Genomic DNA, 27,632 nt, shown 5'->3' with positions numbered 1-27,632 from the left:
GCGGCTCTGCCCCGGGGGCAGCAGCGCCGCGCCGCCCGTGCGGTGCCGCTTCCCGCTGCCGCTGCCGCTGCCCGGCTCTCCCCGGCCCCGGCGCTGTCCCGCACTCTCGGCGCCGCTTCGGTCGGGCCGCCCCCTGCTCTCCTCGGGCCACTCCGGGCCGCCGGGACCCCCATCCCCTGGCGGGACTCTCGCCGCTGCTGCCGGCGGGAGCCGTCCCGGACAGAGCCAGCACAGATTCCCATCCCTGCCGGGCTCAGCTCCCCGCGGGCAACTGAGCTTTGTATGGAATCCCATTCAAACTGCGCCGTAACCTTCCGCCACCGGGGAGGCGGGTGGGGGGGCAAAGTAGTCCCTCGCCACGCTCCTCCCGGGTCCGAGTTCCCGGCGGGGCGGCGGAACCGGGGCCGAGCCGGGGGAGCGGCCGGGGAGGGGCTCCCCGGCGGGGGGCGCGGCCCCGCCTCCCGCCCGCTCCGCTGGCAGCCGAGGAGCGCGGAGCAGAGGTATCGCTGGGCGGAGAGATCGCGGAGAGATCGCGGAGCCCGCACACACACGGCCCGCGGTCCGCCTCCACCGCGCCCAGCGAACGGAAGCGCCGGGCCGCCGCGATGGACAGGCGGCGCCGGCCAATGGGCGGGCGGGATGGCCTCCCAAAATGTAGGTTTGGCCAATGGGAAGGGGCAGGAGCGGGGGGAGGCGGGGCTGGCCGCGGGCAGCAGCGCAGGTTGAGCGGAGTCCCAGCGCAGGGCTGGGATGAGCCTCAAAGTTCGGGGCGATCGCGGTGGGGGATGTAGCAGCGCCGCCACCGCCGCGCACCGGCCCGGCCCGCCCCGGCTCCCGCCCGCCCTTGGCGCCTCCCACAGCCCCCCCTCCCGCAGTTTTTAAACTCTGATCTTCTCCCACCCCCCTTCCCTTCTTCTCCACACCCCCCCCTCCCCTTCCTCCCCTAAATGCCAGCCATGATCGAGAAGGGCCCGGAGGTCTCGGGGAAACGGCGGGGCAGGAACCAGAACGCCGCCGGGGCGAATAATAACAACAACGGCGGCAGCAAAAGTTTATCCGCCGCCCCCAACGGCAACAGCAGCGTGAACTCCTGGGAGGAGGGGAGCTCGGGGTCGTCCAGCGATGAGGAGCACGGTGAGGAGCGGGTGCGGGTGCGTTTCTCGGGGGGGTTGTTCTGGGGGCCGCTCGGGCCCACGCGGGTAACGCTTCTGCCTCTGCTCCCTCAGCTGGCGGCGGAATGAGGGTCGGGCCGCAGTACCAGGCGGTGGTCCCCGATTTCGACCCCGGTAAGTCTTTATTATGTTTTAATGGGGGGGCAACTCCTCCCCCTCATCCAGGGCTTTGGACCCTGCGCCCCCCGATGAGTGGGGTACGACCCCCACACCCCCCCCCCTGGTTCCGCTCATCGGGTCCAGAAATAATCTCCCCCTAATTGCACTCTGAAACAGCCAGAGCAAGAACAAGGACCCCCCTCCTCCCCCCTTCCCAGCGCACACGGTTGATAAAAGAAGTCTCGATGCTTTCCAGAGGGCGCTTTGCAGGCAGGGAGGAACAGGGAAGCTGGCAGGGCTGGAGGAGGCAGGAGATGGCAGTTGGGTGGGTTTTTTTTTTCTTCTTCTTCTTTCTTTCTTTTTCTTTCTTTTTTTTTCTTTTGTTCGGATTTTTTTTTGCTTGTTTTTCTTTCTTTTTTTATTTGTTCCGTCCTCTCATGAACTCGTGTTTCTGTGGTTTCAGTGATAGGGGTGGAACTAGAAGACATCAAGTTATAATTATAATTTTTTTCGAAGGTATTTAGAAGTGAGTTAGGTCTCTATTTTAATTTTCTCTCTTCTTAAGAAGCTGTTTGCCTCTGTCCTCAAAAAAAAAAATTGTTTCACGTTCCAGCTATTCCGCTTCGGTTCTTTGTAAGCTAATTTAAAGTGGTATGGAAGCAAATTTTGAGCAAACAAAGGAATTGGGGCTGTGCTGAGAGGCAGGTGCTGGAAGCACGGTGCTGCTGATGTATCTCCGTATATAGAAAGACAGGCTGTTGACCTCTTTAGTTTGAAATCTAAGCTTTTTTTTTTTTTGGTATTGTTCCTTTGTAAGTGGAGGTTTTAGCTAGTGAAAACCCTCTTTCTGTCTGGAGATCCTAGCGTTTGGAGTTGTCCCTTTGCCCAGCCCAAACTTAATTGAATCCTCCGCACCTCTCAACACTAAAACAAAAAGAATGGTGTGGAAAGCCACAGTGTCTCCTTATCGAATAATCCCGAGAGTTACTGTTGTGTGGACTCAGGAAGAAGATTTATCGTGGGTCATCCTCAGACTGTGCACTAATGTTGGATGCCTTTTTTATTATTAAATATATATGTTCGTTCCTAACTGTTAAGATCTCGGGGTGGGGGGAGGGCAAAGAGGATTTTTTTTTCTTAAGTTCACTATTACATGTATTCATTTACAGACTAATTTTTCCCCGCTCCTTCCCCCCTTGGTTTTCTTGACAAAATAAGATACAAGGGAGGTCCATTTCTTGGTTGACCAGGAGGAAGAAGGGGGCGGACGGGGGGAGGAGGAGGAGGGAGGGGGAGGAAGGGCGAGCTGTTAGCTAGGCAGCAGTTGACACTGGTTTTCAATCTGTAGGTCAAACGCAGCATTTCTGTAGCACACAACGTGCATCACACTGACTTATCAGCCGTGTACCACAACTGTACTTGGGCTTTACGGTCACCCTGGTGAATTATGCTCTTTTGAGCAATTCATTTATTGAGCATAATAGGTGGAGGGGGGAAAAATACTGTGAGCTGCTTCCTCTCTGTTGTGTACTCAGATGTACATTGTTCTGGTTTAAACTTACAGACATACAGTGACCTATACAAAGGTTATTGCTTTCTGTGTGGAGTGGAAGGGAGGGGGAAGTGTGTGATCTGAGGAAACGATTTTTTTTTCCTGAGTAATCTGTACCTAACGTGGGATCAGCAGGTGATTGTGTTTGAGTTCACAGTGTAATACAGCAAGCTCACAGTAGCTTCACCCAAAGTAAATGATCAGTCAAATGGACATCAGATCCTCCTTTACTGGCCTCTGGGTGGTTTTCTTCTGTTTCTGAAAAGTAAACCTTTTGGTTATGAAGTTTGGAGTGAACTTTTGTCTGCTTGTGTATGGAAGAGTTTGTTTCCTTTGTTGTGGAATCACCCAGGAATCATTTTGCAATGCCACGTTGTTCCCGATTTTTGTCATCTCTTCTTGATCCTAAAGGCTAAAAGCTACTTTAAGTTCATTTGTTATGTCTCTTTTGTTTCCCTCTTCAAGAAAGAAAGCCCTAAATAAGCCTAACAATGCTGCACTTAGACCTTTTGACTAAAACTGTTAAGTTGTCCTGTCTTGCTGGTAATGTCAGAAGTTAAATCTATGAAATAGTGTTATCAGAGTGCACAGATGCTGTGTCTGTTTCTCACTAAAAGTTCTAGTGATTGGTTGACCCAAAGATCCTAAAGCTTGGAAGTTGTTTGTTGTTGAGTTGTGGAGGCTTTCACCTTCAGGTTAGCTGGCTGGGAGAATGCAGAGTGCTGGTGCTGCTCTGGCTGTGTCTGAGGGGAAAATCACACAGAGCAGGCCTTGTGTGCATTGCTTTTTTTAAACTTAATGTTCAGTTCTACCTTGGGCTGAGGTATATCTGTAACTGCTTATTCTTACATCAGCATTTGACGTGGGAGTTCCTCTGTCCCCATGCAGAGGGGCAGAGAAAGCATTTCATTTTGTTTCGCTTCTCAGCCACATGGGAGCTGCTGCAAAGAGCAGTGAAATTAGGAAAGCTTTGAAAGATCTGAAATCCTTTTCTGTGCAGCTGCAGGAGAAAAGAGAGCTAGAACAAGGCAGGGGTGGGATGTAAATCTGGCTATCATGAGTTGCATAGTCAGAGAAGAGCAAAAAGCTATTGCATGGTGTGGTCTGTAAGTGAAGAGTGTTCTCAGTGGTTGCCTAAGTTTAGGAAGTGAAGGGACTTCATCTTCTTGTTGGCATGGGGAAGGATAGAAAGTTCTTGCTTTACCAGAGTGTGAGGAAAGGGTTAAGGGTTGTGCTGCTGCTTTGTTTTTCCTTCATCCTTGAAAGAAAATAACAGTTCCAGAAACCAGAAAATGACAAGTTCACATTCTGAATTAAAATACCTTAAAATTATATTAAAATTATAATATTAAAATATTATAAATAGGTTTATAATATTCCTTGTGGCTAAAACTTGCTGTGGCCAAGGAAGGCCTGATGTGATTCTTTGACTGTAAAAATGCTTGTGTCTGAAATCCTCTGTAGGAGGTGGATCTTACTCACAGCTCCTTTAGTAAGTCTCTTTACAGTGGCAAGGCCTATTCCATCAGCTGGCAGAGCCTCTAGGTGCTGTGCCAAAGTTGATGTTGCCATCCTTTTTACCTATCCCAATCTCCCCATGTTTTGGGAAAGTATGTTCTTACTACATTGATCCTGCTTCTTTTATTGTCTCAAAAATTTACAGCTTTATTATTGTTGTTATTTGTATAATAACAGCAGCTGTACAGTAAATGCAAGGCTTTTGCAGAGGCAATGTGTGTATTAAACAAGCAAATTCATCTTGGGAAAAGAATAGGTGAAACTTCTTGGGCTGAAAATCCCGTGCCAGAGCTCACGAGACTCAGTAAAACTTGCACTTCCCCTATGTTTCACTATTCAGCCTTGAGTTCACAGACATGATGTGAAAAATTGCACAATTGCTCGTGTGTCTGCTATTTCTTCTTATGAGAGCTCAGAATCAATTATTTGCCAGCCCAAAATTCTGTGTGTTAAACAAAGGCTGATATTAGTAGGTCAGCATTTCTTGTGAGTTCTGAAACAGACACGGAAGATTTTGAAGAGGCAAACTATTATGGTTCTTTTAATCCATACAAATGAAACCCACATGTCCTATTAATGGAAAAACTCAGTGGAAGGAAACATTGCATATCCTAAAGCTAAATAAAAATCTTTCGTATGGGGAAGTACTGATATTGTACTTGACTGTTTTATTTGTTGCTTATTAATTTATGCTATTGGAACACTGAAAATAGGAGGAAGAAAACATTAGTGAGCACTTTAACACAGCCAGTGAATTTCACTAATGATTAAAGCTTCCATAATTTTGAGGAGTGTTAAATAACTCCCTGAAGAGAACAGTTACTCCCAAATTTTGACTGGTATTGAAGGCAGATGAACTTTTTTTTTGTCCTTTGTAGCATTGCAACTTTAGATTTCCTTATTTGTTGCAATGGCAGTAAAAATACAAGTCACATCTTGTATCTTTGGACATTGGTTATGTTGGTCATCTTTGGCAAGCAACTTCTGGGGCTCTTTCCAGTAGAAAGAGATGTGGAAAAGCAGGTTTGACTCAACAGTGTCTTGTAGAAATGCAAGTTTGGGATGTATGTCAGCTGTGAGACTTCAGTCCCTTGCTTGCAGTGTTGCTGTCTTCCCTGTTTTTTGGTTTTGTACTGTTACTGTAGCAGTAAAAATGGTGGAAGGAAATGCACCTGTAGTGCTTTCACCCCTGGGTTCAGAAGAGCCTCCTGGGAGGTGCTCAGTGCCAGGATGTCACTAATCCTTGAGGAGCTTGTTCTCTGGTCCAGGCTGTTAGCTGTGCTCTGTGTGCTCCTGCACAAACTGTTGGCATTCCCAGGCTGCCTTTCGTGGCTCTTGTTTCAGCATTGCCAAGAAATCAAGGGGGGAAAAAAAATGAAACCAGCAACTTCTTTCCCTATAGTGAGAAACCTTGTCAGTGTAGTTGTGTCTAAGAAGAATTAAAAAAAAAAAACAAACCAAAAAACAACTAAGATAGTCACTGCTGTCTCTTATCTGGAGTGCCTGATTGCTGTGTGGAAGTGGTGGCATGGCCATGTCCTAGGGAAGGAAACTAATACATCCATCCAGCTCTGGCTGTTAAAATGTGCCTGCTCTCTGCCTATTTAGGTTCAAAGATTAGAAGTATAATATTGGGACAGCCCCTGGGTGTCTGATTCCCCTAGAACTGTTGTATTTCTCCAGTGGCTGTAAAGATCATGTTTTATTAGTTTGTATCATGAGCTACTTCATGGGGTTCTGGGCAGAGGCACCTATTGACCTACACAGTCAGGACTGTGACCTTTTAACAGGAGGTTATTATAAGCCCCTTATGACTTACACTTGACAAATCCAACTCCCAGCCTACTTTTTCTGGTTCTTTCTTTGCAGCTAGTCCTGTGCCTGTACTTGCACTCTTAATAGTTTGCAAGTAGTGTGAGTACCCAATGGGTGTGGGAAAAAAAAAGGTGTTTTGCTGAATGGACTCATCAGAAAAGGGATGAGAAAAAAAGAGTGCTTTTAGGTGAGACTCTGGGAGCTCCATCTAAGCAAGTGGAAAATTCAGAACCAAACTCCTGAAACTGGAAATACTGGTATGCTGGAGAGCTATCTCATCTCTTGAAATGACTGTGCCTTAAACTCAGCAGGCAGGAACTCGGTGCAACAGTCCCTTTGGAAATGAAGGAAGAGTTAAGAGGGTGTTTGATCTAATCAGAAATACCAAACCATAATGTACTAATGCCCAGGGTGTTTGGACTGACAGAGGCTGCCTGGTGTCTTGGTAAACCACACACACCTTGGATCTTTCAGTGTTGTTTGAGCAGATGTACATCATCCCCAACAAGAGTGTGTTTTCAGAATTAGGTGGTGGAAAAATTAGGTACTGGAAAATTTAAAGTCTGGTGGGAGAAAAGGAGCTTTTCCCCCTAGCTGTAGTTTGCTCAGTGCCATACTTCCTCATGGGCTATATTTGTCTTGCCCTCCTTCTCAGAGGTCACAGCCTCTGTGAATGTGCTGTAGTGCAGAGCAGATGAAAAGGTCCTCCACCTCGAGCTGCTCCACCAGAAACTGCTGCCAAACCCTTGGGTTTTTGCTTCAGCACTGCAGGAATTTAGGTACAGTCAAAAGGTCAGGCTGGTGTCCAGCAGCCCTGGGGAAGGGGGAAGGTGACTCCTGCTGTCTCCTTACTGGGCTGGCAACTCTGCTGGTGTGTGGGTGAGTCTGTCTCATCTTTTTCTGTCAGTGGTATGTAGTGCTGGTCCAAGCTCCAGGGCAGGAAAGGCTGCAGTCCTGTTACTACAGAGTGAAGCTGACTTGCAGATGCTGACACTTTAGCTTATCCTCTGTTTCTAAAACCCACCCTGTGGAAAAAGGTGAGTAGTGCTCAAGTTGGAAATTTTGTCATCCATACCTCTGCCACCTCTGGCACCTCAGCAGGAGTACAGTGTTGATTTGGTGCCGTATCTTTTTCACCTGTGGGCTGCTTGCCTGAGGGGAGACTGCTTTTGAGTCTGCATTGCCCAATTGTCAGCTTTCACCCAGCCTGTTCACTCATCCTGTGAAGGGGTGCAGAGCCTCTAGAGGTGAGCACAGCTCCCGCTCAAACATGGTTCAAGGCATGGCTTTGGAGCTTTCTCATTATTCAAATAGCACTGAGAACATCCTTCTCAAACCTTAATGCCGTTGTAAACAAACAAATCTCGGTGTAGCCAAAGCCTGTGGCTTCCTTCCCTGCCTGGCACATGCAGTGTTTGTATGTGGAGGTAATAGCTGTCTCATGTACTGACAAATGTATTAATGGCCGGACTGGAATTAATACTAGGTAGAGTGACTGCTTTGTTCTTCATAGCTGGTTCCTGCTGCTTAATGAGGTGCTCTTAAAACTCTTGTTTTCAGTCCTAGTTAGGTCTGTGACTTGGCCAAGTGAAGGCTTAGAGCTCCCTGTGATTAGTCATTATAATTAGCTCGGAAATCTTTGCCTCTGTGATCAAGGCGCACTCTGTAATGCGGCTTACAGTGGGCTCCAGCCCTGTCACATACCTGCAGAGGAGTATGGATGACAGTGCTCTGCTGGACATATGTATGTATTTAACTGTGTTGTAACTTTAATATGCAATTCCTAAGATGTGCCAGGAAGGTAAATCTGAAGTAACTGCCTCCTCAGAAACTTGTGGTTAGTGCTAGTACCTGCTTCCCTCTGACAGAGCAATTTCTGGTTGTGGTTCTGGTTCTGTTTGCCTTACCCATACCAAGTGTAAGGTAAGATTGACACATGGTGACTAGCAGCTGGGTATAGAGAGCAAATAAAAAACGAGAACTTTGGGCTAGGTAGAGTATGCCCCTTTCCTAGGAAGTCTGTACCTCTTTTCTGCACTGGGTGACCTTGTCTTTTGAGCCTTAGGCTTGGCAGTGTAACAAGATGAGCAATCCCTCATTAGGTGTTTAAACTTGAAAGAGCAGTTTGAAGTTCAGTTCTTGAAAATACAAGGTTGATTTGTAAGCTAAACTTGATCTTAAAAAGCATTTTTTAAGGAATGCTTGATTAGGTGTCTGTTTCTTTAAAATTTCCAAGCCTTTAATTTATCGTTCCGTGTGAAAGTTTTGATGACTTTGTGCTTTCTGAAAGTGCAAGAGGATGTGTTCAGCCTTAGTGAAGGCAGTGAAAGTTTCTCTAGCATACTGGAGAATTGGGATGCTTTTGTGCTCCTCACATTGTTTTGAAGCACAGCTGATTGTGATGAGCACTGGCTTTAACTATTGTAGACGTCAAACTCAGTAAATTTTCTGTACTTCTCATGTAAGGTTTTGAGATTAAGCCAGAGAGTTTAACCTACCTTTCCAAGTATCTTCAGAAATTCAGCTTTATGCGGCAGCTTGCTCTTTTAACTTCATAAAGGAAGTATTGGTAAATGTTGCCTCTCTGGGGGGAGGAGGCTGCAGCAGTGTGATAAAATTGCAGAAATCCCCTCTTGTGAAGCAATTCTAGACTATTCTCCCCCCTTCAGCCCTGTCCCTCTATCATGCAGGTATGTTTAGGGGACATCACTAGGGTCTCATAGGTACTCTGTGTGTGTCTCTGGAAAAATATCCTTGCCCTTTTAGGTGCAGGAGTTTAAGGTGGTGAGTTTTATGTCCTTCAAGTTATTTAATCTTTCTTTCCCCCTCCTCTAACTCTCTGCTCTTCACCTGGATGGATTTTACAAACACTAACCTGAGAGAGCTTGCTTTTGCAGTGCAGTTGTCTAATTAGGAGAGTCCAGCCACGTGGCTGTCGATTGCAGCTTTTCAGTTCTGCTCTCTGCAGGTATCTGGGATAACCTGCCATGGCAGCTTGTGCATATACTTTTAGATGACTGGATGTTTTATCAGGTTGGTTTATCAGATTTTAGTTCATGGAGAGACTTTGATTTGAAAGTTTGGTATTGAGAATAATTACTAGTGTACATGACCTTGAATTGGTGTCCTTCTAGACTTTGTAACCCTAATGTGAAAGCACAACATAACAAATGTGTAATCGTAGTTGTGGCTTCTGGGTTCAGAAATCCCTAAGGAATATGGATAAACAAGGCTTGCATGCAGGGGTACAGTGCCTGTTGGTCCCTGGAGAGGCTGCAGAGAGATTCTAGTTCTACACAGGGCTTGGGGATGGATAAAGACTAAGAAAAACCTCCCTTGAGTGGGAAATCACCTGACTGGAAGAAGTGAGTTGACAGGACTGGGAAGATTTGGTCTATGTAACAGGATTGTTTTTGTAGCAATTCTTCATATGCAGCTTGCATTGAAATGCAAGGAATTTTTTTCTCTTTCCTTTGATTTCCCACCTTCTTTGGGTGTCTAAACTCATCCCCTGTTCTCATCAGTGACACTGGTTTGAGTTTTGGCCTTGTGTAAATGGTGTTGGGGGGATTTTTCTCCTCCCACCCTGTGTTGAGAGCCCACTGCCCCATGCAGCAGGGGCTGCTGGCTGGAGTTGTGCACAGTTCTGCATTTAGGTCGCTAACAGCTGTGTGAGAAGCTAAAAGTGTTGCATATGTAACCCAAGCTTTTTTGTTCTAAAGAATGTAAAATGTTCAGTGATACCAGTGTGTGCATCTCTTCCTTTGGCTGACGTCCCTCCATCCTGAGGAGGGAGCTGGTGTAGGTGCTTCTGGGAGGAGTAGAGGACTGTGAAGGCAGGCAGGCATACCAGGTGTAGCATTTGTACTTTCTCAGTATTGTTTTCTGTCTGGGAATCTTAAAGATGTCCCTCCTGGGACCCTTGTGCTGATTTGTGCAGCTGCTACCACACTGTTCGTGACAGTAGCCATGGGAACACAAGTAGGATGATACAAGTTTAAAAGTCTAACTTGTTGCTAGGCAGACCCAGCTCAATGTGTGGATTAAGTAGTCTTAACAACAACAAAAAAACCCACTCCAGATATTCTGCCACTTCTGTGGGGGAAGGTAACTGGGTCTACCCCTAACTTTGGGTCTTTCTTTGGGCTGGCAGAATGAAGCCAGCCCCAGAAGAGTCCCCTGACACCAGCCAACCTTGGGGGAAACCCCTCTTTTACATCTGAATCATGAGTAGGTGGTGGCTGGGGGGGTGGCACTTTCAGCAGGTAGGTTTTGACACAACCTTTTGTAAAAAACCAAGTGCTGTGAAGTAAAGCCGTGTGCCTCCCAATGCAAAACCTTTGTGCCACTCGGTCTAAAAGTTTCAGCCTGCATTAAAATAGGTACTGCTACAAGTGACATACACTCTAAACAAAGGTCATGGGCTTAAAATATCACAAGATCACTTTTAAACTCTAGCTGTAAAAATTAAAATTATGACTAAGGCAAGGTTAAACACCTTCAAAAATTGCACTGCTGTTGCACACTGTTAGCATAGGTGCTCTATGTGCTGCATGAGCTGGTGTAGACCTTTCAACTTGTTGATAAGTTGTTCTGTCCCAAGCTTGTGTTTTGGCATTTTATGTTCAAGAAACAAGGGCAGCCTGTTCCCTCAAGTTATTTTTGTTGTCAACGTGTGACAAAGGATGTATGGCACATTATGGGGCCCAGAGGGAACTGGAGACCCAAACTTTCAGAGAGTGATAGCCCCTATATGCTACTTGAGGACTGAGCTCCAGCATGTCTTTGTCCCTGCAGCTGTTGGCTTCCTGTATCACAGCAGTAATTAGTTATGCTCTGGCCACTGGTTTAAATGGATTTTTTTTTATTTTATAAGCATTTGCTCTGCAGTAACTGTCATTCCTGTTGGAATAAGGCCATTTATAGAGATGCTCCCAATTACCACCTGCTCTTTTTCTTTCCTAGCAAAATACACTCTTACCTAATTTAACCTCCCACAGCAATTGCTTTGAAGTTGTTTTCTCATTGCATCTTGGCTCACTGCTATACCTTCTCTTACTGACCACCCTAACAAACTGCAGTTGTCCTTGTTCGTCCTTCCATAAATTACCTGCTTCTGGGGAGGAAGCCTACCTGCTCGGTTTGCCCTAAACACTTCTGCAGTCTACTCTTACAAGAAAAGAATTATTTCCTTTAGTATGTCTCAGCCCTTTGTTTGTTTCTAAAGTGCTATTTGTGGTTCTCCAATTTTCATTAGAGTTTTACTACAGTTTACAGATTCTCTCCACCTTCTTACTAACCCAGCCCTGCTTGGTTTTTCGTGCTCCTCTCTGTGCTCTTGTGCTCTTTCTCTCCACCTTCTTACTAACCCAGCCCTGCTTGGATTTCCATGCTCCTGTCTGTGCTCCTGAGTCCTCTTTCTTGGTTCTTTGTTCATCCAGGAGAGACAGCCAGGTTTGATCTTCATTGTAGTTGTGTTGTTCCCTCAGGCTGGAAGAAAGTGGTCATGATTTTTACTTTATTATAATTTTGCACTATAAGAGAGGAAAATGTATTAGAAATCTGTCCCTTAGCCTCTTTTATAACTTGCATGCCTCTCTGGACTGTCTGCTTTTCAAGCATTTGTGTAGCAGTGACGTTTTTGCCTTTTCAGGCTCTTTAAGGCTTTTGTTTCATCACTGAAGAATTTCTGCCTCAGCTTCTCTTGTTGGAGCCACTTGCTCTTGTAGGAGCAAATGCTCCCCCCCACTTTAGCTGCTGGAGTATTTGTCACTTTGGCCAGTCATGTCACTCTTCTGAGCTGTTGGTGCTGAGAGCAAACTGGTGTGTGAGAGAGGTGAGAGGGTGATCTTTCCTTCAGCCAGGGCTGCCCTGGGAACTGGCTGAGTGCTGGTGGAGCCTTTAGCTGGCCCCTGCCTGCTGAGCACCGAGGCTGAATGCTGAGAGTAGCTCTGAAGTCTGTCCTATGAATTTGGAGGGAGAGGGGAGGTCTCCTTGCCTGTTCTGTGGATAAAGCAAACCTTGAGGTTGCTGGCTGGCTCAAATCTAGGAGCAGTGAGCACACAAGAACTTTTCTCTTGGCTGTAGCCTCAGCCTCGGGCTCATCTTTGCGTGTGCTGAGGGGAGGCTCGGAGGGTACAGCTGGATCTCATCTGACGTTCTCATCGCCTCTCCTCTCCTGTTCAGCTTTATGCAAGTATCAGATAACTTGGGAGAGAGGCTTGCTGGTGGGAACTTGGTGGTGGAAAGATGATTTTTCAGAGCTGTCCTCTGGATCTCAGCCCAAAAGCTGAGTTGCTTGGCAAATCATTTCTTCCTGTGTGTACTGGCTCTGAGAAGTGGGTCTGCTCTCTGGGAAACTGCTGCATTGTGCTCTAGCTCCTTCTATATTTCAGATGGGTTTTTAGTCCTTTTGGTTTGGTTTTTAAGACAATTCTCCCCCAAAATTTGCCTTGGATTGGGAGTGCATGGGGTCAGTTTCTTTTCTTGGGCAGTTTCAGGTGAAACAGCAAGCTGTCCTCCACACACAAGTTAGGTGCAGTCCTTGTGGTGCAAACAGGGCAGGCACAAATCCAGCCATTCTGCCAGCAGGCTAAAAATTTGGCATAGGTTTAGGAGTGTATTTGTAGATTTGGGTGAAAAATTACTTTTTCTACTGGAGCAGATGCAAAGATGATTGGAGTTGGGAGGTCTTGCAGTTTTGGAGATCTGGTGTAACTAGTGACTGGGGAACATCAATTTACTGGTGCAGAGTGGAGATGCCAATCTGAAACTGACCACTGCTGGTTTGAAAGGATGGATGGAGATTGGGAAAACATTCATAAATACTGAAGCTGTTTAAAGTGTGTGTGTGTGAATAGTTATGTTAGGCAGATTCATTTTGTTTATTGTACTCATCTTGCTGAAGTTGGTTTAAAGGATGGAGGAAAAATAAAGATGGAACTTCTTGAACCCCTAATAATATTTTTAGAAATCATAAAAGCAAATAAATGAGCTTTTGGAGAATTAGACTTAGACACAGTCCTTGTTGCTCAGACACTTGCTGGGCACTTGTTGGATGCCCTCTTACCTGAGCCCTTGTGAAGGAGGCTCTGGGAGCCCACACTGGGCTCCTCTTGGAGCAGCCGTCTCCAGCTCAGTTTGGTGGAATGCTGTCCTGTCTGCTTATTGCTCCCTCTGTGTTGCCCACAGCAGTACCTCTGTAGTAGCAGCCATGTCCTTCAGCTGTAGAGAAGGAAACCACTGGGTGCAGAAGTGTTAATTGTGAAATTATTTCAGTGTTTGCTGGGTGAGGGGGTAGGAGGAGATGTGATGGGCTAGGAGAAATCATTTGTGTATTCGTATAGGCTGTGGATTTAATTCATGCAGCCAGCACTGGGACAAAGCTTGGAGCAGTGCACACCCAGAGCTTGCTTAAGTTGGATAGATGCCTGCTGAAATGTTTATCAAACATGAGAATAAAAGGAAAAAGGTTGTATTTAACCTTTTTTTTTGATTATGCATTTTTCAAAAATAGCTTATGCTTCTAAAGTCAGCAGCAGTTACAACCAGGGTTTGAAAAATGGACTTGGCACTTGCAAGCCACAGTGGGAAACACCTGTGCTGCAATCTGCCCTGCAGCAGCAAGGGCTGCCAGGGTCGGGTGCTGCTTGCCTACCCTGTGCTTGTTGGCTCTTGCAGCAGGGCTCTCCTTGTGTGCTAGGATTGTCTTTGCACTCTCACTGCTGCTCTGCTCTTAGTCATTCGTCAGTAGACATAATTTGGCTTGGTACCTGTATTTCACTGCTGTAAAAGTGATCTCAGCCTCTGGAGTAGAAAAGAATGAATCTAGTTACTCTTAGCTCAGTTTTACCCCAGTAAAACTATGGCATGCAGTTGAGGCACTGAAGCTGCATCCAAACTAAGGAAGACACTACTGCACTAATGTGCTAATTTTATACTCTTGCTTGGCAGGTTGCCTTTGTAATCAAAGGGCTGGAAATTTTTCAGTTTGAACAAAATGTTCTAAGTAGCTGTGCTCTAGGTGGAAACAGATTTGATATGGGATACTGCCTTCAAAAGAAATCCATCTTTCCATATCTTTTTGGGCATAATCATTCTAACTAAAATTCACTTTTGTGACTAAGTGAAGCTGTAGCCAAGATCTGAGTGAGGCTTACCTCTGGAGTTTCCTTTGCCGAGGTGTATTTCATCAATCTGTGCATCTCATGGGAGTGGAGGGAAGGGGATGTTTTCAGGAAGTACCTGGGAACTTTAGCAATGACAGTTGTAGTGAATTTCAGCAAAGCAATTCTGTTGCATGTCAGTTCTCCTGTTGTATGGGCTTGGTAGAGAACTTGTTCAAAATGAAAAAGCATTTTTAAACAAGTTTGAAAGAGAACATCCTGGTGAGCTGTACAGTCCCTGACACATAGAGATTGTGCAGTAGGGAGTAAATACCTGATTCTCATCAATAGTTTAAAAGTAATTAAAAGCATATTTTGATATCCTTGGTTTTTTTCCCTTTGTTTTAGGGAATCGGTGACCACAGACTAGAGAACATACGTATCCAGGTTTACTTTTCTCAACAAAAATGTCCACAAGAATAGAACAATCACAGAGCAGTCACATATTTCTGAAGTGGTTTGAAATGAAATGCTAACTCAAAGGCCATGTTTATGTTACTGAAAAGCTTAAAACAAATTGCAGGATTGCTTTCAGGCTGTATGAAATGTGTCTTTGTTGCCTTTGATTTTTTTTTTTAATGTAGCTTCCAGTGTTCATGAATCTAATACAGAAATTTCAATACACTATTTTCTAATGAGCCTAAAATTTCTCCTCCTGCAATACTGTAATGAGAGCTGACTGCTAAACTTCATTGCTTTGAGTTTGAGATGAAACAAGACTCTCTGTGCCATATGTTAAAAGGACAAGCTGACTTGACAACAACAATGTATTTTGTCTTTTGCATTTTGGCAAGATTTTGTAGTCCTGGAGGGCAACTATAGGGAGAGAGAAATCAGTGAGGATTCAACAGTGATGTGAGAAGGATTGTGAGGTCAGCAGAGCTGGAAACTTCAGTGTCTAAGTTGGGAGGTGGGTAATAGAAAGAAGAAAGAAAACCAAGATCACTTGGGAAATGACACTTGGCAAAATAGAAATTTAAAAATATCTCATTTTTAATGTCCTCTTCTGAAGATACTTGGCTATACTTTCTGTTGTTTTGTGATTTGACAGATTAAACACATACAATTTTCAGTTCAGGTGAGTGCAAGTCCACTCTCCTGAACTTTGGAGAATGTGGTCTTGAATTGAATTTCTGACAGCAGAAGACAGCCAGGGCTAGGCTGGTGGGGTGGTGCTAGAAGGGAATCTACATTTATGACAGTCTTGAACTAGCCAAAAGCTGCTGTCTGATGGCCTGACACCTCCACATTGAGCTGAGCTTCTGCTTCAGCCTGCAGCAGCTCTTCCTGTCTGTGTTAGAGGCTTATGTGGCTGGCTACTGCTCTGGCATCCTGAGCAAACAGGCAGCTTGCCTGGTGATGGGAGAGCCTGGCCTGTCCTTGCTTTCTCTCCTCCCAGGCAAGGAGACCTGTGGTTTTCTCTGCTCACATGCCCTCTGCCAGACCTGCAGCTGCTCTGGCCATTCAGCTGGAGGTGGTCTTTGCTGTGACTTCTGCTTTGCCCTTTCCAGAACCAGTGTGCTCAGAAGTTGAGGACTTGCATAGTGGGGTACATGTTGTGTTTGGCACCTGCTGTTGTTGCTGTCACTTGTGATTTCCCGTGTGATGCCCTCCACAGCACTATTTACATGGCCCTGCTGTGCTGGGCTTGGTCACCATGGAGCTCACGACTTGCTTGCCATAGCCTGTGAAAAGGTGTGTGTGGGATTGCAGCTGTGTATTTCTGCTGTCCTGCCAGTGTATTTTACTCTCCTGTTGGTTGTCCTGCCTGTCCTTTGAAGCCAGGCAGTGTCCCTTTGTACTGCTGTCAGGGCATGGGGACCTCGTGTATGGTTACCTGGATTGTGGCAGGCTGCTGGAAGTGTGAGTGAGCCGAGTGAACTGCTGGCTCTGGGGAATGTGCCCGAGCCACATGCAGGAAGAGCCAAACACTGTAAGTCACTGTGCAGGCCAGCTCTTGGCATGGCATTCAGCTGAGTAAAATTGCAGGACATGGACTTTGCAGGCTCTTGAGTCTGGATTCAGCTCTGAGTGCATCTTCTAAAGTCTTGTTACTTCTGTTCAGGCTTGAGTTTTACAGTAGAGGTCCTTTTCTTCCACCTCTCTGTTTTACTCCATGTAAGTTCTTGGCTAAATACTTGCTTGGGTTAAGGAGTCCTTACAGCTTTCTCTCTTTCTGCCTCTAACCTCTCTTCTTTACAGACACCTTGCTTTATCCCTGAGCAGCACAAATCATTGTATCTTTTTTGAAGATATGATGAAAATATTTGGTGGAAATATTATCATCCACATTTCTGGACCTCTGAGAGGCTGGGACAGGCCTTGTCTAACACAGATCTTGTGATTCATGTCAGTTCCTGTTCCTTGTGCTATTTGACAGATCTACCCCTTCTGGACAACAATCAGTCACTCATGCACTGTCCCCATGGCACATGTTCAGACCAGGACCCTCCTTTGCCATTGGGGTGTCCCTGATGCAGCAGATGGTCACTCTGGTGTGAATTTCATTGGATGTGCCCAGAACCCTGTTGAATAAGAACAGGCACTTGGTGCCATTGCTATACAGCCATGAGATCCCTGTTGTACTTGGATTTTGGTACAGTTACACCCTGTTGTTTCACACATACGTGTGATGCATTTGTGTCACATACCTGTAGGATGATAAAGCTTTTCTTGTCGAAACAGATGATGAAGTGGCTGTTTAACTTGCATTGTAGTGAGCTACCTCCATGAAACTACCACTGAGTGGAGTAGGACCATGGGCTAGCACTGAGGGAAGTGGTGGGAATAATGCCTCCAAATGGCCATGAATAAATAGTCTTTGGTTGTGGCCAAGCACAGCAAGAGTGTTAGTGAAGCGAGGGAGAGAATGAAGTAATGATCCTGGACAGACCCTGAAATGAATTGGACAGGGGAAGCTGTCAGCACACCAAAAATGGCCCTTCTGTATAGATGTCTGACTAATGGGCAGTGATGGGGGAAAGCACACGTAGGATGCTGGGATGTGACACGAGCCTCTGGAGGGCTCTTGGGCACATCTGACCAGCCAGTGGCTTGACTGATAAGTGAAGCTGATTGATAGGTTCCTTCCAGGGTTTAGATGTGTAGGAACAAGAGGTGGGCAGTGGCAAGGGAAGAAAAATAGCCTGTTCCCCTCTTTCAGTCATTTGAATTGTCAGAGTATGAGCTTGTGCTGGGATTGGGGAAAATAAATGCTCTTACCTGCAGCATTTATGGCTCTTGGTATTTAACTTCAATCCACATAGAGGAGCTTGGGGCATTTGTGTGCCACAGGAAAAGTAGAAGCTGTTCCTGTTCAGGACAGAACTTTGAGTACAGTTAATCTGGGCAGTAAGATGAGTAATTAGCACCTCTACTCTGCATATGTGTTCTCTACAGCTAAGCTTCTCATCAGGTTCTTACGTTTTTTATTCTTTATCCCCCAGCTGGGCCACTACTTTTTGTACAGTGGGGGCTGGACTTGAATGAATGACAGATCAGTTGGGAGGTGAACCAGTGTGGTATACAGATAATGTGAAGGTGTTTCTTCCCCTTCCCCTTTTGGCCAAGTGGTTTAAAACCTTGTTCTGAAAAAAATATCCTGCAGTTGATTTTTTAAATGTGACAAGAGACAAGTCTTCCCTTAATAAGAGAAGGTAAACTTCATTTAGAGTACTCTGCCCTGCAGCAAAGAACACTGACATCTGAAGGTAAGAGGTGGCAGGGAGAGCACTCCAAGAAGAGCTTGGTTTCATTAAGCAAAGTCACCTGAAATCCTGACACGTGAGAATCATTGCCACTTGGTGGAAATGATGACAGGTGTTTCACCATAGGAAGCTCATAGCTTGACTTCCAGTGTGACCTTGGGCAGAAAGCTGAACCTTTTAGCTTTCTCCATTTTATGTTAAAAGTACCTGTGTTGTTCAGTATGAGGATGAGAGTGGAGTGGACAAATGTGTGTGAATGTAGAAACATCAGAGAAGAAAACAGCCTGGGAAGAGTTTGTGCTTTATGAGGCAGGGCTGGAATTCCCCAAATGATTTGGTGACAAGTGAGATGGGAAGAGGAGATGTCAGTGTTTGTGGTCTGTCATATGAACAGAACTGATGCATTTGAGTTCTGCTCTGACCACAACAGACTAATTCACGTTCTGGAGGTAGAACAGGAAGAAATGTTCCCTTGTCATCTGTCTTCCAAAAGTCAGAAGTGTTTCTGGCTGCAGGCTAGCTAAGGTGCATTAACTATTCCACTGTGAATTCCTTATGGAGACAGTGTGCTTCGTCTGGCTTTATTGCAAAGCAAAGCAGGTGCAGCCAGTGCTTGGCTTGCCTGGCTACCTCTGGGAGGAGCCTGCATTTGTGCACTGGGCGAGAGGGAGAGATGTCTCTGACAGGGAAAGCAGAGGCTAAATTTACACATTTCCCCTTCAGGCTGCTTGGAAGGAAAAGAGATACATAAGCAGTAAATGTGTGTTGGGTTTAGACTCTGTTGTGCCAGACCTGTTCTGTGCCTGATGAGAAGCCTTGACACGTCTCAAAGTTTAAGTCCTTCCCTCTGCCTTGTAATGGAGTGATGAGGGACCTGATTCCCTGCACTGTCCAGTGCTGCTCATGTATGGGCACATTTCTCTGGGTTACCTTAACTTTGTAGTTCATGGTGCTGCCTCTCTTGCTTGCTCATGAGAGAAAAACTGTTTGCAGGGACCACTGAAGTTGGGGGAGTTCTCTGGTCTGGCTGCTTTGGTGTTGTCCCTCTTTCTGAGTGTCACTTCTGTGGGAGCAGCCACTGCCCTGGGAGCCAGGGGGTTTCACTGATTCAGGAGAAACCCTCTTACCCCTTACACAAAGGTTTTGGGGGGTGTTTCTTGACAATTTGTGTTCCATGCTTTTTGTTTGTGAGATTGTCACAGAAAAGGGTTTTTGAAAATCTGGAGACCTGTGCCCTGAAAATCTGTGAGGGGAATACAAGGTACCAGAGAAGGCAGGGAAACTCTTCAGGTAAGTGTTCTGGCAGACTGGATTCAAGCAAGGGCCTAAAGCCCAGAATTTCCATCACTCAAAGGCCCGATCTACTACAAAAGCTGGAGAAGGGAATGTCAAGTGATGCTAATAGAAGCATGTTCAGTTCTTCCAGATTCTCTCTAGCTGCTTGCCTAAATAAACACCCTCTACATCAGTCACACTGTTCATTGTCTTATGCCTCTGAGCTATGCTGATTTTCCCCACGATGGTCTAAAACAGGAAATGAATTCAGAACCTTCACTGAGTGACAACTAGAGAACTGTCCCCTACGAAGTGATGAGAGGACAGCTGGTCTACAGAGACACCACAGCATTTGTCACTCGGCCATGTGCAAGGTAGCCAGAGGGTGCTGGGTGCCTGCCATGTTCATCAGAAGTCCTTCGTAGTGCATCTCAGGTTTGTTCCAGCCCACTCTGTGCAAGGTGTGTCTGCACAACAGGCCTGTTATTTGCAAACTTGAACAGAACTCGTGTTCAGTTGGCTCTTGGAAGGGAGAGATTAAAAGCAGGTCCTGGATGTGTCTGCTGTGGTCTGTGAAAACCACGGTCTATTGGATAGTGAAATTATCTGCCTGGGTTCAGTTATAATGGAGCCTTAGGGCATCCTGAGGGGAATAAGCTCTTGTTACTCTGATGCAGGAGCATAATTTAAGGAGGCCCCTCTCAGGGTTCAAGGCCTCCTGGTGACCTACTTTACCATGAAGAGATGCTGTCGTGACATGGACAAGCAGGAGCTGCTCCAAGGCTATGACCAATTACATCAGGCTGTAGTTTGACGTGTGTTCTGACAGATGGGCACACAGGTGAGCCAAGAAGAGGGCAAGAGGTCAGAGTAGCTAGAACAGCTTCTCCTAGATCCTGCAGCCAAGCAGACATTGTCCTAATCAGTACCTTGTGGGAATGGCTTGCAGAGCGAAGAATAAAGCAAACACTGGCTCATCAGCCTGCTCAATAGTATGCACCCAAGGGTTCTGGCAAATGTATTTCTGTAAGGTGCATTCCCAGCTGTGCAGGGCATTTCGTGTATCAGACAGATTTGTCTGTAGCTGTTCCTTGGTTATCAGAAGACTTTGTGCAGGCTGTGTTTAGTACGCTAACAAAAGTTACCCATCCATCTAGTGACAAAAATCCCTGCTACTTACTCCTGGAAACTTGCTTTTGAATTGTCAGAGTGTGAACACTGATGGGCTAAGCAGCAAGTCTGAAGTGTGTTGTGCTGGCTTGGTCCCTGCGTGGCACAGTGGCTGCAGAGGATCCCTGATGGAGCCTCTGGGTGAAAGAGCAGTTGCTAGAAGTCCGGCTGCCTGCTGCTTGTGTCTTCTCAGCCCTGTGAAATTGTATGCTTTTAAGTGAATGATCTTTCTCAGTAATTGGTCTAGGGCCTTGGAAGACAGAGGTGTGCAGCACCATGTTCTGATATAGAGATGCTTGCAGGGAAGCAGAGAGCAATGTTGCTGGTGTTTTGAGAGCAGTCCTTGAGGCACATCTTTATTAAATGACACTGTGACTGATTCTGTCACCATACAAAGGTCTTTCCCCATGGCTTTATCCATTACAGCTTTAAAAATTTTTGCAGTACTGGCTGTGTGCAGGCTTGTGATGGTGGGATGCACTGTTAGTTTATATTGAGGAAGAGGTATGGGTCATCTGCTGGCAATCAGAAATGCCCCATGTAGGTGCTGTGTGACCAGTAAACCACATCCTTCTACAGCAGAACTTGCTGGGAGGTGATGCACTATAACTGTACAAAGCACAGCTCTGCCAATACAGCAGGGTACATAGCGGGAACGCTCCAGGGATGCTTTTGTACTTAACTGCTATGGAGTGAATCCATGAACTTCAGAGTGTAAATGCCACGACCCAGAGCCCAGCTAGGTCAGTGGAACAAGTCCCTGTGGGTTGGAGGACTGCAGGCTGTGCCTTGTATTGCCATTTATCCTCTTTTCCAATTTATGATGTGAAAGGATGGGGTTTTTTTCCCTGTCCTATCACTTTTATGTAGCTAGTTTTAATCCACGTTGTTGTCTTATCCTATCGCCTGTGATTCTCCACAATCCTAAGGTGGCAAGAGACTTGATTAAAGCTTAGTGATCTGTTAAAATGTTTTTTAGTAGTCTAAGAGCTTTTATGATAAGAACAAAAAGATTCCTAGAACCTAAATGTCATGTCTTCATTTGTTCATTTTTTTGCTTCAATGGCAGATATTTTTCAGTCAGTTCACCTGATAGGGAGGTGAGACTGTTCTGAACTTTTCAGAATCACTTCTGTCCACTTGTCTCCCAAAGGTGTTCTGCACTTGAAACCACAGAGTGGCAGTGCCTGGTTGGAATAAACTGATGTTTATTCAGGCACATACAGAAGGATGGACTGGGGAAGCAGGGGAGGAGAATTGTATCTGAAACTCCAAAGGCAGAGATAGTCTCCTTTCTTATGATTGATACCTTGCTCTTCTTTCTAGTTCTTTACTTTATTATTTCTTTATTACTTCCTTTGCCTGTGCATTAGGTTTTGAAATAGTGCTAGAAAAGGAGAGGCATAGATGCAGTTTCCTCTGTTCTGAAGTCTTAACAGAGATAGATCATTAGCTTTTCTGTAACTAACTTATCACCCTTAACTACTGCTCTTTGTTCCTGGGTTTTCCAGAGGATCTTGCTGACTTACATCAAAACAGGAAGTCTGCAATGCTGTAAATAACTGGGTGGTTCAGTCTGATTTTTTTCCATCCAACACTTTACCAGACAAGAGTTAAATTCCTTTTCTGTCAGTCATCCTGAGCTAGGGCAAGACTTTCTCTTGGCATATAATAGTTTATCAAGTTTCATTATGGAGAAATATGGGGATTTGAGGGAGGGTGGGATTGGTCCTGCCTTGTCCTTCTGGGGGACAAGGCAGGACCTTGTGGACACACAGCCTGAAGGTTGCTGAGTGTTTTAACCTGACTGTAGGAAAGGAAGGTTTAGTTCAGCAGCCTCTGAGGAGCACACCCAAAGGATGCAGAATTTTGGCTTCCTGATGAAGTTCTGCTGCTGAATTGATACAATCATGCCAGTATAACCATGGAGGAACCTCCCTGCAGTGCTAGAGTGGGCATAATGTGATGAGGCTCCTTTTTCACCAGTAACTGCTCAGTTTATCTTGCTCTCATCTCCTCTCTGTACAGAGATTTGAGTTATGTCATAACTGTCCTAGCTTGGCTCAGCAGCTGCAGGTAAGTTAACTGTACTCTGCAGTGAGATTCCTGGGTGTAAGAAAGAACTTCATGAACTCCTTTTGGTAGCTCAGGTGTATGGGTATCATTGTCCTGCTATATTCTTGTAGTAGTTTAAGTAAAGCTTGAGCTGTGTAGCACATCTCTGGCTACAGATCTGCATGTGGTTCTAACTCCTGGTCAATACTAGAAAGCTTTTCCTGTGTGAGCTGGACTAGGCTGTGAATTTAATCTTTTGTAGTTAAGGCTTTATAACCCTTACAGAGGAAGTCCAGTCACTTTTAAATAGCTTGCTTTGGCCTTCCTTCCTTTCCTTTCCTATAGGGTCTCCTATGTAGAAGGGAGTTTTGTGAAACCTTAAATAATATTTGGGAAGCTGCAGACTTTCTTAGGTAGTCAAGACTTCTCATTTCCTACTAGACTCCATTCTGAGGCTGTGAGCCCAAGGACACCTTTCTTTTGTCTGGCTGGAGTGAATGGTTTTTGGTTTTGCTTTGCCCCCTCTGGCCAGGAGCCATTTTATGATATGTGGGTCCCTGGAAAGGCCTTTGTCTGAAGCAAAAGGGACAAAGCTTCCAAGAGACTTGCCCAGTTAACTGGCCTGACCCTGGTGTCTGCTCTCATTAGCACTGGAACCAGATATGCAACTGCTGGTGGTGTCTGTCCTGGAAAAATTAGACATAACTGGGGATGTGACCTTGAAGTGCAGTAGCTCTCCTGCAGGATTCCACCTTTTTGTTTGTTTGTTGGTTTTTTCCTTTCATTTCAGAAAAGACATTTTTGTAGTTGAGTCTACTGTGGAAGTGGTTCTTCAGCAGGCACAGTGATCTGCCTGTGTTGGTGAGCTGTTAACAGTGGGTGATTGATTCATTCTTTGGGTGTGATGGATGCTATGGCCACCAGGAGGTAACTGGAATTGACTTCCTGTGGTCTTCTCATTTTGAACTGCATTCTGAGAAATTCCCCCAAGATCAATCCTTATCTGGCTGGTGGAAGTGCAGGAATTCTTCTTGCCCTGGAGTGTGGGATGTCCTGGTCGTGGCCCTTAGGCTTTCTAGCCCTCTGCATGTACATCTGCAAAGTGCTGGTGTTGAAGGCAGGAGCAAATTGAGGCACTGAGGTAAATGACTTGCTTCTGCTCCAGGGAACAAAACATGGTTTTCCAATAGCATCCTAGTTCCATGCTCAGTCACTTTCTATGGTAGTCAGAAATAAATCCATTTTTATACAGCTTTTTCTTCAGAACTGCACTGCATAAGCATTCTAGCAGGTGATCTAAGCTTTTGTTGTAGTGCTGCTTCAGAGGAGAAAACATGGGACTTCTGGCCACAAAGCAACTTAGCTGAGTAGGTCTTCATGAATCAGTAATGAAATGCAGAGAGTCCCATTCCAAGGATCAGATATTTTAGGTCTATGAGAAGAAAATAATAATACCCTCGGGTTCATTGTTTGTTTTAATAAATGAATAAAATGGTTTTATGGGTATCTTGCGAACTCTGGGCTCTAAGTCAGAAGGTCAGACTAACACATCCTTATAACTGGAAGTAAAAGCCACCTAGGACTGATTAATGGATGATGGCATTGTGTTTCATGAAGGCCAGATTCTTCTCTAGGCAAGATTCAGTACATGAAATACCTCTTAATCTCAATGGAAAAGTCATGGATGTTATGTACTTGATGTGAGGACTTGACAGGGAAAGAGAGTAATTTATAAGCTCTTGAGTCCCCTTTCCTCTCACCATGTCCATTGTGAAAAAATCAGAAGAGATACTCTTGAGATACATTTAAGATTAAAAGTGAAAAGCTTTAAATGGAAATGACTGCTGAAATTAAGTTATTCAGAATGTTTTCTGTCACTACTGAATTTGAATGTATGTTTTATTTAAAAAAAGAAAATTGGTACATATGAATTTAATTAGTGATAACATGGGATCAGATTTACTTTTTGTCCTTGGTATTTTCATGTCACAGTGAAGGACGCTTCCATGCAGACTGGTGTGTTGTACTTGTTTCTTTATGTTTGCATTATGACACTAGGTCTTTATTTATGTACCATTTCAGAGCCCCCAGGATATTTAACCTTCTGTTTGAATTAACAATATTGATACTTCCTGTTTCTGACACTTTTTGTCCCTCCTTTGTCTCATTTTAGAGATTCACTAACTGGCAACAAATACATTTATTACTGCAGTGTGCTGTGATGTTCTAGCTTCACCTTTGAACAGTGACAAATGTACCCTGTATTAAAGAGCTTTATTTGAAAGCATACCTGGTCGAAATTTATGAGCTAACTCAAATAAGCATGACATGTTTCTCATTCCTAAATGAGACAGTGAAATTCCAAGTTCTTACAGCTGACTCCTTTGAAAACTTCTGGGAAAGGCAGAAAGAAGAAAGTAGTTTTCACTCCCCATGTTTCCAAACTCCCAGAAATAATTACATCTCTGGATGATGGATGAGGAGAACAAGACTGATTGTCTTTACATTATGACATAAGGAGACAGCACATGCCCAAACCAAGGAATCTTCTATCCTCTATGTGTGTACATTGTTCTGCCAGAATTTAGGTGGCTAGGGAAGTTCCCCTTTCAGATTACAAGTGCTACTTTTAGTGGCAGTGCTGAGAATGATACTAAAATCACCCAAATGAAAGAAATGGGAGGAATGAGAGAATCTCACGTTTTCTAACAGCAGCAGAAGTGATGGGAATGCATCATAGTTTCAAGGGTTTTATGCAGGAGAGCCAAGAAGACTGGAAGATTGTTAGGATAGCTAAATGGCAAAACCAGGGAGGATAATTGCTGCTTCTATTTAAAAAAAAAAAAAAAAGGTATTTCTTCCCCTTGTGGCAGGGTTTTAGTGGCCAAAATTGATGGTTCTGTAGGAACAGCAGAGGAATTGCTTCTGAAAGCACAAAAATCTGCTTTCCTAGTGGTATTGGTAGCACGTCCTTGGCTGATACAATTGAACTGAGTCCTCTGTTCAGGAAGGTGCCAGCATCACAGGGCACAGTTGGACATGACAGATCATAAACTTGAGGAGGGAGCAGCAACCAACATGTGTGCACCGGGCAGTGTTCCATAGGGAGATGGCTGTAAGAGACAAATATTTACATTTTGTTTCTACATACCGTGCCCGGTGTGTTTCCTGTGCCTTTTGTCTCTGCCCTGCTCCTGCAGGGGAAATGTTTCCTAGCAGGGGGGTGAGCAGCAGAGCAAAGGCATGGTGCCCTTGCCTTACACAGAGCGAGAGCTGCAGGGCACTCGCTGAGCCTGCTGCCACATGATGTTCAGTTCTAGGGACTGAGAAGCAAAGTAGAAGCTTGTTGTGAAAGCTTTACCTTTTTGGTAGCATCGACTTAGCAAAGTGGGGCTTAGTGGAAAAAATATATAGGTCTTCTGTTCCTGTAGACATGGGGACTTCAGCAGGGCTCTGCTCTTGGTTAGGCTGCAAGGGAGGGGAGGCTGCATCATGAGTCAGTGTCAGACGGAAACAAGTTCTCAACCTTGCCGACTCTGCACAGAAAGAACTGTTCAAGGGCAGTAAGCCAGGGATGTGGAAACTGGTGCTCTGGTGTCATCTTTCCTAGAAATTGCTGCAGAGTTCTCTAGCGGAGATAGCACTGATATTTAAACAGACTCTGTAAAAGGGAGTGTAGTTTTCTTGATGTACTGTTCTAGTCAAGGGAGGAAGGACTCTCAAACAGAGTACAGGAATCTTACTAGACATTGCTTAATTATCACTCCTTTTCTTTGTGCAGGAATAACTTAAAACCTGCTCTCCCAGGATCTGTGCTAGTCTCATGTGACTCTTCTGCATACTGCCTGGGTAGTTGCATAAGGAGCTGCTGAGGTTGTCAGGGGACATGCCAGGACTCTGGGACTTGTTGAACTGTTCTTGGACTGATCATGTCTCTTGATGAACCTGTTCAAACATGCAGTCAAACTGTTGTGTCTAGGGGCAAGAGAGTGAGGTGGGGGGAAGAAGGAGAAACAGAAGCTTTTGGAGGGGACTCTGTTAGCAGATTTAGACCAAACTAAAGCAACAACAGACATCTAAACTCTCCTGGATGTAAGTTGATGCCTCTGGTTCAGGACAGCATCAGATGCAATGGGATTGTCCTGTTCTGCAAGTCTGGAACAGCTGGCAGTGGACCTGGAACACCGCTATGAGAAAGTGGTTTTTTATGGAGTGTTGTAAGCAGCTTTCTTCTGTCTTTCTCTGTGGGGGCAGGGAAGCAAGCAAGGCCCAGCTGTCAGCAGTTTGGCAGTCTGAGGTACTGTGCCGAAGGTGGTTACAGGTCTGAGACTGTTGTTGTTGGGACTGTTTTTCTGGAGGCCATGTGAGTTGATCAAGCATGTGCCTTACCAGCCTGGATACCTGTGCTGATACCTGTGATAATCACGGAGGAAAAGAATATCCTGTATTTCTTGGGAATTGTCAGGGGTTTTTCTGTCTCCCTGCCTTGTGCCAACGATCTTTTAAACATTGCTGGTGTTCAGGCCTTGCCTTGCTGAAGTAGAAATGCTTGTGTTTGAGTCTTATGTAATATATTTCTAATATACCAGAAAAAAATATCTGGGTGCAAAGATCTACCATTCACCTGCTGAGAACTTAGACCATGTTCCTGCTGAATGATGGTAAGATGGTGTGTGTCTTGGGCTTCAAGGAATCCCATTTCCCTGCTGCTTCTGTGTCTTGCACAGCACCGCCTGTTGTATCTTCTCCTGCAGGAAGCTCCCACAGCTGTTGCAGGATAGAGGAGAGTGTCTGTGGAGGTGTGGGAGGCTGAGCATGTCCGTGTTGCAGCTGGATGCCCTCATGCAGCAGTGGAGGTGTAGGAAGTGTTAACAAGAGCATGTTTGGAGTCTTGCATTTGGCCCAGTACAGCCAGGCAGTGCCTTCTGCAGGCATCACTTGGGTGGGATCTTAGGAACAAGTAGAGGAAGATGTTCTTGTTGTTCTGCTCAATAAAAGCATGCTGCAGAAACCTGGCATAGGAAGAGAGCTTCAGTTGTTTTGTTTGGTGAAGCTGGTTTACTCTTGAGTATTTTTAAGTGAAGCTTGGTATTTTTTACAGGCT

General features: G+C 45.3%; 1 protein-coding gene across 2 annotated transcripts in view; it reads left to right on the top strand.

The window, feature by feature from the left end:
* The first annotated feature begins 696 nt into the window (after positions 1 to 696).
* The window catches only part of RCOR1 (REST corepressor 1), an 82,330-nt gene continuing 55,394 nt past the window's right edge, over positions 697 to 27,632 (top strand). The window contains exons 1-2 of one of the 2 annotated variants that reach the window (XM_039712561.1): positions 697 to 1,134; positions 1,227 to 1,286. In XM_039712561.1, the coding sequence (XP_039568495.1) occupies positions 948 to 1,134; positions 1,227 to 1,286 (247 nt within the window). In that variant the 5' untranslated portion in view covers positions 697 to 947. Of the gene's footprint in view, positions 1,135 to 1,226; positions 1,287 to 26,230; positions 27,190 to 27,632 lie in introns of those variants that run through there. The other variant, XM_039712562.1, reaches the window with a different exon arrangement.

The sequence above is a fragment of the Passer montanus genome, unplaced genomic scaffold (assembly GCF_014805655.1).
Source record: "Passer montanus isolate IOZ18808 unplaced genomic scaffold, ASM1480565v1 scaffold27, whole genome shotgun sequence".
Classification (NCBI taxonomy): Eukaryota; Metazoa; Chordata; class Aves; order Passeriformes; family Passeridae; genus Passer; species Passer montanus.
Note: the sequence above shows the minus strand (reverse complement) of the source record. Positions and strands in the feature narration are given on the sequence as shown.